The following is a 14,001-nucleotide window of genomic DNA, read 5'->3' on the forward strand; positions in this document are numbered from 1 at the left end:
GCGCTATCTCAGCTCACAGCAACCTCCACCTCCCGGCTTCAAGTGATTCCCCTGCCTCAGCCTCCCAAACAGCTGGGATTACAGGCGCCCGCCACCATGCCTAGCTAATTTTTTGTATTTTTGGTAGAGACGGGGTTTCACTATGTTGGCCAGGCTGAACTCCTGACCTTGTGATTTGCCTGACTCGGGCTCCCACAGTGCTGGGATTACAGGCGTGAGCCACCGCGCCCGGCCCAAAGACATTTTTTTAAGAAAGAGCGTTTTGCTTTGTCGCTCAGGCGAGAATGCAGTGGCATGATTACAGCTCACTGCAGCCTTGACCTCCTGGGCTCAAACAATCCTCCTACCTTCGCCTCTGGAGTAGCTGGGACTACAGACACAAGCCACCAAGCCCGGCTAATTTTTTTTTTTTTTTTTTTGGTAGAGACAGGGTTGTGCTACATTGCCCAGGCTGATCTCAAACTCCTAGCCTCCATCAATCCTCCCGCCTTGGCCTCCCAAAGTGCTGGGATTATAGGCATAAGCCACTGTGCCCAGCCTGAAGACTTTAACGCACACAAAAATTTGAATGGCCAATCCACATGAAAAGATGCTCAACTTCATTAGTAACCAAGAAAATACAAATTAAAACTACAATTTCAAATTCATCAAATTAAGTAAAATTTAAGTATGTCCAATATCCAAGATTGGCACAAGAAACGAGAACTCTCAGATACTGCTGGCAGCAGTGCAAACTGTTAACCTGGAAAAACACTAACATCACCCTATGATCCAGCAAAGTCATTCCTAAGTACATATTCTAGAGAAACTCTTTTTCGTGTGTACAAGGAGATACACCCAAGAATGTTCAGAGTGGCGCTGCTCCTCCTCTTAGCAAAAAACTGGAAATGACGCAACTATCCAGCAACATGAATAAATACATTGCAGTACACAGACAACTTTACAGCCGTGAAAACAAATGCACCGGAACTATACTTAGCAACATGAGTAAAACCCAAAAGCATGTTCAATGAAAATAAAATATACAGCATGATTCCAATATATAAAAGTTCAAAAGCAAGCAAAATTAAACAATATATTAATTAAGGATACTTTCATAGCTTGTAAAACTATAAAGAAAAGCAAGGGAATGATTATCACAAAAGTCAGGAAAGTGATTACCTCTCGGGAGAGGGAGGAGGAGGCAATCGGAGAGGGGCACATAGGAGACTTCTAAGGTACTGGCATTGTTCTATTTCTTAACCTGGGTGGTAGGTACATGGATGTTCACTTTATTATTAGTATGTAAACTGTATGTATACATTTATACACTCTATATATTTCACAATAAAACATTTTAAAGATACTGTTTAACTTGCAACTATCCATCAGGGAAAGGTTTGTAGAGAGACGTTTATTATAAAAGAAGCCAACACTTACCAGTGCTTCTTCATAGGGTTTATATTTCTCCAGCTGCTGTAGTGCTTTGTTATAGTTCTGAATTACTGACTCTGGTATTGGGTCTTCTGACCATTCTTCATACTCTGCAAATGTGGCCTCCATATCTATTGAAAGATGGATTCAGCCCCGTGGGTCTTGCCATTGGGCTTTATCAACCCAAACACAGATTAAGCCATGAGACTCAGGTACCACTAGCCCCTCCCACATCTGTGGCATGGCAGCTCTTACTGATCAAATTCTGATTTCTGCTGAGCCCAAACCTGCCTGTAGAATCTGTCTCAAAACAATGTCCCAGGCAATGCTCCCAGCTAATTAATCAGTCAATGACACTAGTAGCAACAATTTAACAACACTTACCCAGTGTTACCTATGTTCTACCATTTCACATCCATTAACTCATTCAGTCAACTCCACTCTACAAGGTAGTCTATTGTGATCCTCATTTTGCAGTTGAGGAAACTGAAGCAGAGGGTTCAGTTGCTCATCTACCATTAATGGTAGAGCAAGGCTGCGAACCCAAGCAGTCTGGCTCAAGTTCACATTCCAATCATTATGCTAGGCTGGTTCATGCTGGCAGGTGAAATCTGCAAGCTGGCTCAGCTCTAGTGTTTTCTGCATGATACCCAACCATTTGATTAGACGACTACTTTATAACTTGTTAAATCCAATAAACCATGAAGAGAAATAACGTGGGCTCCAGTAAAGTTGCCCAGAGGTTCTGAGTATGTACAACACATGCCCATGTCTAGGGAACAAACATAACAGCCATGCCACACTCTTCCCATACTCAGAAAAATCCTCCCAGCACGCACACACTCACAACTCCAAAGACTCAAAGGCTTAGATTGCCAAAATGTATTTACCAAATAAGGCAACTCTTTACCAAACCCCAAGAAACTCACTTATGAGTACTTCCAGTCAACTGCCCTTCTGAACCAAATCCCTCCCATAGAGGAATGATCTCAACCCATGTAAAATTCCTGCTGTTATGGAAGAGGTTACTTGTGAAGAGAAAATGATTATAATGGAACTCTTGTTCAATGAAGTTTCCCCCAAAAATACAGTGTCATTCACTATTCCTTTCAGAGACCCTAACTCTGCCTTTCCAACTAGGTCTCAACGGAGAAAAGAGCTCTCACCTGGGAGTCAGGGAGTCTGGCTTCCAGTTCTGCCTCTGACCCTCACAACCCTCTTAAGCACTAACATTCAAGACGTTTTTACCAAGGACCTCATCCAGAGAGACAATATCCAAGGAGAGTAAGACCACCAGCTTTACCTGCCTCACAGGATGGTGGGAAAGGTCTAACTACATGTCGTTCCCCAAAGCATTTTAAAAACCATAGAGAGCTGGCTGTTGACATGTCAGTTTCTCTTACCATAGAGTGGGATCGCCAACTGTCGCCGGAAAAGACTGTGGACTTTCTCAAGCTGTGAATCAAAGGTTTGTTCCCGGTCAAAAGGGGAAAGGAAGCCAGCTACGGGCTAAAGAAGCAAATTAGTAGTAAATGACAAACTGTGGTTCTTTCTTTTTCTTTTGAGAAGGGTTCTTGCTGTCACCCTGGCTGGAGTGCGGTGGTGTGATCACGACTCACTACAGCCTCACACTCCAGGCTCATGCAATCCTCCCACCTCAGAGTCCTGAGTAGCTAGGACCACAGGCATACGCCATCTTGCCCAGCTAATGTTTTAGTTCTTGTAGAGATGGGGTCTCACTATATTGCCCAGGCTGGTCTTGCACTCCTGAACTCAAGTGATCCTCTGGCCTCAGCCTCCCAAACTGCTGGGATTACGAGCATGAGCCACTGCACTTGACCAACTCTGGTTCTTGCTACTTCAAAAAATATCTCAACAAATTTTCAGTTCAAGCTAAAAAAATTTATACCTCTTCCATACATATTGTATCAAATGCTAGAAGGGGTATAAAAAAAGGTTATCTATCACCCCACCACTAAGGGATTGGCAAAGACCATTTTGTTAACTATATGAACTGCAAGATTCATCTTGGACATGTGTTTCAAAATAAGCCTTCCAAGGAGACTTACAAAGACAGCCCCAGCCCGTTCAGATACAACCACAGGTACTCACCCGAGCAGCTTCCACGATCGCACTTTCAAACTCTCGGTAAGCCTCCCAGAGGGCGAGTCCTTTGGTCATATGTAAACCGACAGACGAGAGAGCCCTTTCAAACACGGAGCGAACTTTCTCAAGGCCACCTTTCTGACCAATCCCACCAACTGAGTACTGGCCATACTCTAGCCAAATGTTAGGACCTAAAAATAAGAAGTGTTCAATTAGTTTGGGATATAAAATACCCAAATATCAAAACTGATGCATAACAAAAGAAATGTGCCTACCAAAAAAGTACTGAGACAGCAGCACTAAATGACAGTGAAGGCCTAACAGCAGAGATGACCATAAAGGACTAAAAAACATTACAGTCTGGGGAAGACCATAGATCCTCAGAAAAAGATAACTGGTGCTATTAACAATGGCTGAGAGAGAGCAAGAAGGGGGTAACAGGATCATAAGACATCATGGGAACACCATGCACTGCTAAAATTATCAGTCGTTCTAAAAGAAGATTCATGGGCCACAGAGCAGACATACAGGTATAGTTTTTAAAAACACATTTGGCCAGGTGCGGTGGCTCACGCCTGTAATCCCAGCACTTTGGGAGACTGAGGCGGGAGGACCACAAGGTCAGGAGTTCAAAACCAGCCTAGCCAATATGGTGAAACCCTGTCTCTACTAAAAATACAAAAATTAGCCGGGCATTGTGGCAGGCACCTGTAGTCCCAGCTACTCAGGAGGCTGAGGCAGGAGAATCGCTTGAACCTGGGTAAGGGGGAGGTTGCAGTGAGCGGAGATCGCACCACTGCACTCCAGCCTGAGCAACAGAGCGAGACTCTGTCTCAAAAAACACACACACATGTAATATAGTTTTATATTCATAAAACACCTCTTATTTTCATTATTCAGATTATAAACCAAAAAACTGTGAATTCTTCTTGGCTTGTAAAGATACACAAAAAATTCTCTATCTCAGAACAGTCTATCTGGTAAGTAGCAATGCTTCTCACAAGGGGGACTGCTCCCAGTGGGAAGTCAGCAAGGAAGAGGATACGAAATCTGAAAGGGGAAATTGTTTGTTTGTTTGTTTGTTGAGACACAGTCTCATTCTGTCACCCAGGCTAGCGTGCAGAGGCATAATCTCGGCTCACTGCCCCCTCCGCCTCCTGGGTTCAAGCAATTCTCCTGCCTCAGCCTCCCAAGTAGCTGGGACAACAGGAGCGTGCCACCACGCCTAGCCAGTTTTTTGTATTTTTAGTAGAGACGGGGTTTCACCGTGATAGCCAGGATGGTCTCGATCTCCTGAACTTGTGATATACCTGCCTCAGCCTCCCAAAGTTCTGGGATTACAGGCGTGAGCCACTACGCCCAGTCTGAAAGGGGAAATTTTTTTAATGCTTTTTTTTTTTTTTTTTTTTTTTGAGACAGAGTCTCACTTTGTCGCCCAGGCTGGAGTACAGTGGCACAATCTCAGCCCACTGCAACCTCCGCCTCCTGGGTTCAAGCAATTTTCATGCCTCAGCCACCTGAGTAGCTGGGATTACAGGCCTGCATGCCACCCTGCCCGGCTAATTGTATTTTTAGTGGAGATGGGGTTTCCCCATGTTGGGCAGGCTGATTTCAAACTCCTGGTCTCAAGGGATCCACCTGCCTTGGTCTCCCAAATAGCTGGGATTATAGGCATAAGCCACCATGCCTGGCCTTAAAATGCTTTTTTTTTGAGACAGAATCTCGCTCTGTTGCCCAGGCTGGAGTGTAGTAGCACAACCTCAACTCGCTGCAACCTCCACCTCCCGGGTTCAAGTAATTCTCCTGCCTCAGCCTCCTGAGTAGCTGAGATTATAGGCATGTGCCACCATGCCTGGCTAATTTTTGTATTTTTAGCAGAGACGGGGTTTTGCCATGTTGGCCAGGCTGGTCTTGAACTCCCGACCTCAAGTGATCCACCAGCCTTGGTCTCCCAAAGCTCTGGGATTACAGGCGTGAGCCACCACACCCAGCCTTAAAACGCTTTTTAAAAGCATTTTGTCCACAGCATTGTCTGACGTGGTCCCCAATTCACATACAGAAAATATTTAAGACAATTATACTATATACAGGGGATGGTAAAGAGACTTAAAGGGAGGTGAGTCTTCTATACTCCACTTGCACTGGTAAGATGTCAATACCAGCAGGAGAGGGAGGTCTCTGTGGGGACAGAACGGTTCTGTATCTGGACTGCAGCAGTGGTTAGATGAATCTACACATGTAATAAAATGTCTTTTTTTTCCCATTGTTCCAAGGTCAATTTCCTGGTTTTGATTTTGTACTACAGAAACAAGATATTGGAGGAAACTGGGTGAAGTGAGTATACAAGACTTCTCTGTACTATTTCTGCAACTTCCTATGACTCTATAATTACTTCAGAATAAAAAGGTTTTCTTTTAATGTTTCAATCTTTTTTTTTTTAAAGCATCCTGTCCAAAACCTCTAAAAACCTATTGAATGTATAAAAGATCAGCTAGAAATACCATGTAAGTTCTCACTGTCAATAAATCCTGAGTGTGAGTGTATTCATTCCCTTACTACAAGTGCTTCTTCCACTTTTATTTTAAGACTAAACTTCCTCAATTAAAGACCAAAGACAATGATAAGACGACTGAACTTAAATCTTGCTAATTGTGAGACTAACGTTCCCTTTTCTGGGTAGCAACATCTCATGATACAGTCCTCAACAGCAGACTGATCTACATGACATTGCCAGATATCCAAAAAAGGTCCACGGGAACTTACAAATGTAATCCTTCACGGCTTTCTCAAAGAGGTCATACACATGTTCTCTGTCCAGGCCATCCTGGGCCATGCTGATCTCGTCGTGCAGCCACTCCAGCCAGAGCTCTACGAGACAAAAGTACTTCCTGCATTAATACCAAAGGGTAGGCTGAGTGCAGGGACTTTTCTAAGAGACACCAGCACGCAAATGTTTCATCCATCTTACACAACCTGGTGTTGTTTCCAGAAATTCACTTCTTAAAACCTGAACTAAGCACATAGGAGGTTTTATGCTTCCAAATAAGTTCAAATCACTAAAATCATAATATCCTCCACCTGTTAGGCATTTTATATTTTGCAAAGCACTTTTCTCATTCAGTCTTTATCATAATCCTGTAGAGTTGGTGATAGTAATACTAATAATAATGACATCTATCTAAGGATGACGACATGCCAGGCATGTGTTAAGTGTTATACGTAGTAATAGCTAATCCTATTCTGTTATACATTACAAGGCAGAAACTACTGTTGCCATCATTTAACTGCTAGAAAAACTGAGCCTTAGAATGTTTACATAATTTGCTTAAGGTCACACAGCTAGTAAAAGATGTAGCCAGGAATGAATCTAGGTCATCTGACTCCAGCATCTACACTCGGCAGTTATGCTTTGTAGAAGGGAAAAGGGGTAGAGTGGGATCTAGGACCAAAGTGTTCTAAGTACTGCCCAAAGATCACTTATTAATATTAATGAAGATTGAACTACAGAGTTGTTCAGTGCAATTATGTTTCTAATAAGCAAATAAGTAGAAATAACCTAAATGCCCAACTATTCTGGAACAATTAACGTATGAAACATTTACATAAAAAACTGTCTGTAAAAGTTTAAATGTATTTACAATTTTCTGGTTTCAAGAGAATGGGTTAAATACATAAATAGTGAAATGGGAAATACAGAAATGGAAGCCAAGTTTAATTACATTACAAATGTTTACCATAACGTTAGAATAAAGAAATCAGAATTCAAAATCCGTGTTATATGATCATAACTACATTTTGCAAAAAACTACAAGGTAATAAACTAAAAATAGCTAACTCTGATGCGTTTTCTTCTTTCCACTACACTGTACGTTCCAGGTTTTCTACAAGGAGCATGTCCCACTTTCAACATTGAAAAAAATGTACAAGCCTTGCTTCTGTTTCTAAAAGCAGCCTGACTGCTGAAGCTTACCTTCAGTCAAGGGAAAGATCTCACTCATCTTCTGGCGGGCCATCCTCACCTTGGTAAGCTCCCCTTCCAGCCGGAGCAGTCTGATCAAGTCCACGTGGCAGTTGTAGTCATAGACGTTGATAGACAACTAACAGGAAAAGAAACAAGTTGAAATTTAAAACGCCATCATCAAGTAACTTAGCTTTTGTCACTACTGGTAACTACACATATACCTGCCACAAACAAAATAAATGTGCTGTCTGAGAAAACCACTGAAACAGCAACCCAGCACGTACCCACAGGCAGAAGGCAAAACAATAAAAGAGGCTTCTGTAACAAACATAAAGCTCCCTCAAATCTGTTACAGTTCCTGTTAGAAGACATTTGGGTTCTCTTGGAAATAAAGGAGGCATTCTAATGAAACAAATAAAAAGTATGTGACCTTAGGTAAGTTATTTCCTTTCCTAAGCCTCTATTTCCTCATCTATAAAATGAGGACACTACTAGTTTCTAGCTCATGCCAGGTCTTCCAAGGATTTAAAAAATTTCTACTATTACACTGGTCTTTAAGAAAAACTAAAAAATAAAAAGGTAATTTCATAACGTCCTTTAGCATATGTGAGGTACACTGTAAGACCTCTTTTATTTTACTAAATAAAAAAGATGGAAGCCAGTTGTGGTGGCTCACGTCTGTGATTCCAGCACTTTGGGAGGCCGAGGCAGGTGGATTGCTTGAGCTCAGGAGTTCGAGACCAGCCTCAGCAACACAGTCAAACCCTATCTCTACCAAAAACACAAAAAATTAGCCAGACATGGTGGCATGCGCCTGTGGTCCCAGCTACTTGGGAGGTGAAGTGGATCACCTGAGCCTGGGAGACAGAGGTTGCAGCGAGCCGAGATCACACCACTGCACTCTAGGCCTGGGTGACACAGCAAGACCGTATCTCAAAAAAAAAAAAAAAGATGGAAATCCCTATTAGAGAAACAAGAGTGGCAGCAGGTTGGTATCTGTTGATGCTGAGTGACAGGTACATAAAGTTTTATTTGTACAGTTGGAACTTTTCAAACTGAAATTATTTTAAGTTACCATATATCTGAGACAAAGAAAAATGAAAAAAATGTCACGAGCAGACCTACCCTTGAAGAATAGCTAAAGGAAGTTCTTCGAACAGAAAAGTTAAAAGAAGGAATCCTAGAGCATCAAAAAGGAAGAAAGAACAGGAAGAGCAGAAATACGGGAACTACGACAGATAATCCTCCTCTCCTCATGAGCTTTCTAAATCGTATGTAATGAAACAAACATTGTAAGAACTTCTGATACCCAACACAGTATTATTCAAAAGTGGGGATGGAAAGAGAACTGAAATGGAAGATTCCCACACTTCATTCAAGTGGTAAAACACTGATACCATGTAAGTCAACTCTGTATATTTTAATACCCAAAGCAACCACTGAGAAAACTATTCAAAGCAATTACACTAAAAATCACTTTAAATAAATCAAGATGGCCAGGTGTGGTGGCTCACACCTGTAATCCCAGCACTTTGGGAGTCTGAGGCGGGCAGATCATGAGGTCAGGAGTTCAAGACCAGCCTGGCCAACATGGTGAAACCCTGTCTCTACCAAAAAATACAAAAAATTAGCCGGGTGTGGTGGCATATGCCTGTAGTCCCAGCTACTCAGGAGGCTGAGACAGGAGAATTGCTTGAACCCGGGAGGCAGAGGTTGCAGTGAGCAGAGATCCAGCCTGGGTGACAAAACGACTCCATCTCAAAAAAATAAACAAATCAATCAAGATGAAAATCTAAAAAATATGCAAATAATCCACAGGACGGCAAGAAAGGAGAAACAGAAGAATGAGAAACAGAAAATAAACAGAAAATAGTAAAATGGCAGGCTTTGGTCTGAATAAACCAACAATTGCCTTAAATGTGAATGGTGCATATATGCTAATTAAAAGGTAGATAATAGTAGAGTGGATAAAAACATAACCCAACTATATGGTGAGTACAAGAAACTCACTTCAAATTCAAAGACACATGTAAACTGGTTGAAAGGAAAAGGACAGAAAAAGATAATATGCAAGCATTAATTAAAAAGTTGAAGCGGACATATTAATATCACATAATGTAGACTTCAAAGCAAAGAAAATTACTAGACATAAAAAGGATTATATTATATAATGACACATAATAATAAATGGATCAATCTACCAGGAAGACATAACAATCCTAAATGTGTAGGAACCAAAGAGCGCTTGAAAATTCATGAAGCAAAAACTATTACAGAGCTGAAAGAAGAGACACAGCAGCAATTACATTTGGGAACTTCAACATCTCCCTTTTCAGCAACTGATAAAACTACTAGACACTTGAATATGATGAACCTGGTCAAAAACAAGATGAATAAAAGAAAAAGAAAATTAGAAAGACAAAAGAAAATTTAAAAATTTTTAAGTTTTTAAAAAGGAAGAAAATTGTTTATTTTTTTTAAAACTAGGCAGAACAGGGTTGTAGAAGAACTCAATAACGCCGTCAACAAACATGACCTAATTTATATAGAGAACAGCCCACCCAACAATACAGAATATGTATTTTTCTCAAGTACTTATAGAACATTCACTGAAGCCATATCCTTGGCCATAAAACAAACCTCAACAATTTAAGAGAAATGAAAACCATACAGAGTATGTTTTGTCACCACAATGGAATCAAATTAGAAACCACTAACAGTAAGAAAATCTCTGAACACTTGAAAATTAAGCAATACACTTCTAAATAATCTACAGGTCAAAGAGGAAGTCTCCAAGAAAATTTACAAATTAAAAAAAGTGAATGAAAATGAAATTGCAACAAATCAAAATAAGTAGGATGCTACTAAAACAGTACAGAGGAAAATTTAAAGAATTAAATTCAGTGTATGAGAAGAATTATACACCATGACCAAGTGGTATTTATTCCAGGTTTGCAAGGTGAATTCAACATTTAAAAATCAATTACTGTAATCCAGTGTATCAAAAGGCTAAAGAAAACTTATGGTATCAATAGATGCAGAAAATGCACGTGACAAAATCCAACAATCATTCATGGTAAAAACACTCAGCAAGTTAGGAATAGAGGAAAACAACCTCAACTTGATAAAGAGCATCTATAAAAAATCTATCCCATAAGTTGGGATATAGGGTTACCTTAACATCATTCCTAATGGTAAAAGATTGAATGCTTTCCTCCTAAAATCAAGAACAAGGCAAGGATGTCTGCTCTCACCACTCTTTTCCAACAAAGTCCTATAAGTTCTAGCCTGTTCAGTAAGACAAGGAAAATAAAAGGTATACAGCTCGGAAAAAAATAAAACTGTCCTGATTTGTAGATGATATGGCTAAGTAGACAATCTTAAGGAACCAATTAAAAAAAAAACACTCCAGGCCGGGCGCGGTGGCTCACGCTTGTAATCCCAGCACTTTGGGAGGCCGAGGCGGGCAGATCACAAGGTCAGGAGATCGAGACCACGGTGAAACCCCGTCTCTACTAAAAATACAAAAAATTAGCCGGGCGTGGTGGCGGGTGCCTGTAGTCCCAGCTACTCGGAGAGGCTGAGGCAGGAGAATGGCGTGAACCCAGGAGGCGGAGCTTGCAGTGAGCCGAGATTGCGCCACTGCACTCCAGCCTGGGCGACAGAGTGAGACTCCGTCTCAAAAAAAAAACACTCCAAAAACAGTGAACTGAGCAAGGTCACAGAATACAAGATAAACATACAAAAACAAAACCAAAAAAAGGAACATGTGGAAACCAAATTTAAAGACATAGCACCACTGACAATCACTCCAAAAAACCTAAATAATTAGGTGTATATTTAAAAAGTTTACAAAATCTGTACGCTGAAAATTACAAAATGCTGAGGAAAGAAATCAAAGACCTAAAAAAAGAGACATTTCATGTTCATGGATTGAAAAACTCAACATAGTCAAGAAGTAAATTCTCCCTAAACTGACTTACAGGCTTACTGAAACTCCAATTAAAATCCCAACAAGGTTTTCTGTAGACCTAGACAAGCTTATTCTAAAATGTATATGGGATGGCAGAGGCCCTAGAAAAGCTAAAAATGATCTTGAAAAAGAATAAAGTGGGAGTAATCACTCTACCTGATTGATACTAAAACCTACAATGTAGCTACAATGATCAAGGCACTGTGAGAATGGCAGAAAGATACACAGATGAAGAGAACAGAACCCAGTAACAGACCCACACAAATATGCCCAAATAATTTTTGACAAAAGCAATGCAACAGAGGAAAAAAAAAAAGGCCTTTTCAAAAAATGATGCTGGAGCAAATGGATATCCATAGGCAAAACAAATACACCTTGACCTAAACTTCACGCCTTACAGAAATAACTCAAAATGGATCACACTTAAATGTGAAATGTAAATATAACATCACAAAATGTTAGGACAAGAGAAAAATTTCAAGGCAACATCAAGGATCCTTATGGTGATAGAACTGATCTGTATCTTGACTATATCAATGTCAATATCCAGGTTATTATATATTATAGTTTTGCAAAGTTTTATCATTGAGGGAAACTGGGTAAAAAGTACACCAAAAATCTTTATTATTTCTTACAAGTGCATGGAAATCTACAATTATCTCAAAATAAAAAGGTGAATTGTTTAAAAAGCTTTTGTTGGGATATAGGGATAATTTAAGTCTGTACACCAAGACTTCATTAGTATCTACTCTTCCAACATCTGCCACATTTTAGGAATATTTCCCTCTCCAGAGATAAAAGATTACCTATACTTCATTCAAATTACACTCTACCATCTGACAACATACCCTAATAATCCAGGTACTAGCTATTTAATTAAAATACAGAAAGACAGCCAATGAATATGATTACTTGAACTTGAGGATAAAAATTTTAACAATGAAGTAGCCAGTGAACCTTTAAATGGAGTGGGGACAAGGACCAACCATTCAGAGAATACAAATATGAAGGATTACAATGTGACTATACTTAACACTACTGAACCATACACTTAAGAATAAGATAGCAAAGTTTACGTTATATGTTTTTTACGATAAAAAAATTACATTTCTATAAACCAGCAAGCTTTAAAATGTAATTTTAAATAGGATAGCATAAATATCAAGCACTATAAAGTACCTAGAAATACATCTAACAAAAATGTGTGAGACCTGTATGGCAAAATGTTTTTAAACTTGATTGAAAGATATTAAAGACTTGGCCAGGGGCGGTGGCTCACACTTGTAATCCCAGCACTGTGGGAGGCTGAGGCAGGTGGATCACTTGAGTCCAGGAGTTCAAGACCAGCCTGGGCAACAGGGCAAAACCCTGTCTCTACAAAAATTGTAAAAATTAGCTGAGTCTGGTGGCACATGCCTGTGGTCCCAGCTACTCGAAAGGCTGAGGTGAAAGGATCGCTTCAGCCCAGCAGGCAGAGGTTGCAGTGTGCTGAGATCATGCCGCTGTACTCCAGCCTGGGGAACAGAGCAGGACCATGTCTCAAAATAGAAAGAATATTCAATACCTAGACGAATGGAGTTATATGCATATTCTGGGTTAGAATAATCATTACGGCAAAAACGTCAATTCTCCCCTAAATAATCCATAAATTCAATACAATTCAAATAAAAAAACCAACAGGGTTTTTCACAGACCTTGACAAAATAATTCTAAAATTTATATGAAAGAGCCAAAACACCCCGCAAGGAAAGACAAAAAGCAGGTAGGAGGATTTGTCTTACCAGATAGCAAGCCTTAGCAATAAGTTAATCAGTGGAATTGGCACAGGATAGACAAACTGGAGAGAGAGCCCAAAACAGACCCATGCAGTTGAAAAACAGTATGGCTCAGGTGGCACTGGCTGTTTCAGCTAAAATAAATTCAAGACCTACGACTGTGACCCCCAGGTTGAAAAACAGTGACTTTGAGAAATTCTCTTTTTTTTTTTTTTGAGACAGGGTCTCACTCTTACCCAGGCTGGAGTGCCGTGGCACAGTCACCAATCACTGCAGCCTCAAATTCCCGGGCTCAAGTGATCCTCCCGCCTCAGCCTCTTGAGTAGCTGCTACTACAAGCTCACGCCACCAAACCCGGCTAAATGTTTTAAATTTATTTTTTGTAAAGACAGGGTCTCACCATCTTGCCCAGTCTGGTCTCAAACTCCTGGGCTCAAGGGATCATCCTGCCTCAGCCTCCCAAAGTGCTAGGACTACAGGTGTGAGCCACTGCATCTGGTGAGAAACTCTTGTACATGATGTGAACTGCTTTGTATTTATCAAATTACATGCCAAAGGTAATAATCAATTACAGATAAGAACATGATCTCTCAGTTTTAAATCTTAAGACTTTTAGCAATGTTCTCCTGTTTATGATTCATAAAACCTGACAAGCTGAACTCATCCGATGATCACATGATAGGCTGAAAAGCACTGCACCAGATCAGGACACAAGTGTTCTAATACCCACTTGTTGTGTTTCCTCATCTGTACCACGAAAGAGCTGGGCTAAA

General features: G+C 40.5%; 1 protein-coding gene across 1 annotated transcript in view; it reads right to left on the minus strand.

Moving 5' to 3' along the window:
- Positions 1 to 14,001, minus strand: part of SART3 (spliceosome associated factor 3, U4/U6 recycling protein) — a 36,245-nt gene that overhangs the window by 17,751 nt on the left and 4,493 nt on the right. The window contains exons 2-6 of the mRNA XM_003269990.3: positions 7,490 to 7,616; positions 6,283 to 6,387; positions 3,526 to 3,710; positions 2,817 to 2,868; positions 1,420 to 1,544 (exon numbers count right to left, since the gene is read on the minus strand). Coding sequence (XP_003270038.1) covers positions 1,420 to 1,544; positions 2,817 to 2,868; positions 3,526 to 3,710; positions 6,283 to 6,387; positions 7,490 to 7,616 — 594 coding nt within the window. The remainder of the gene's footprint in view (positions 1 to 1,419; positions 1,545 to 2,816; positions 2,869 to 3,525; positions 3,711 to 6,282; positions 6,388 to 7,489; positions 7,617 to 14,001) is intronic.

This window comes from Nomascus leucogenys, chromosome 10 (genome assembly GCF_006542625.1).
Source record: "Nomascus leucogenys isolate Asia chromosome 10, Asia_NLE_v1, whole genome shotgun sequence".
NCBI lineage: Eukaryota > Metazoa > Chordata > Mammalia > Primates > Hylobatidae > Nomascus > Nomascus leucogenys.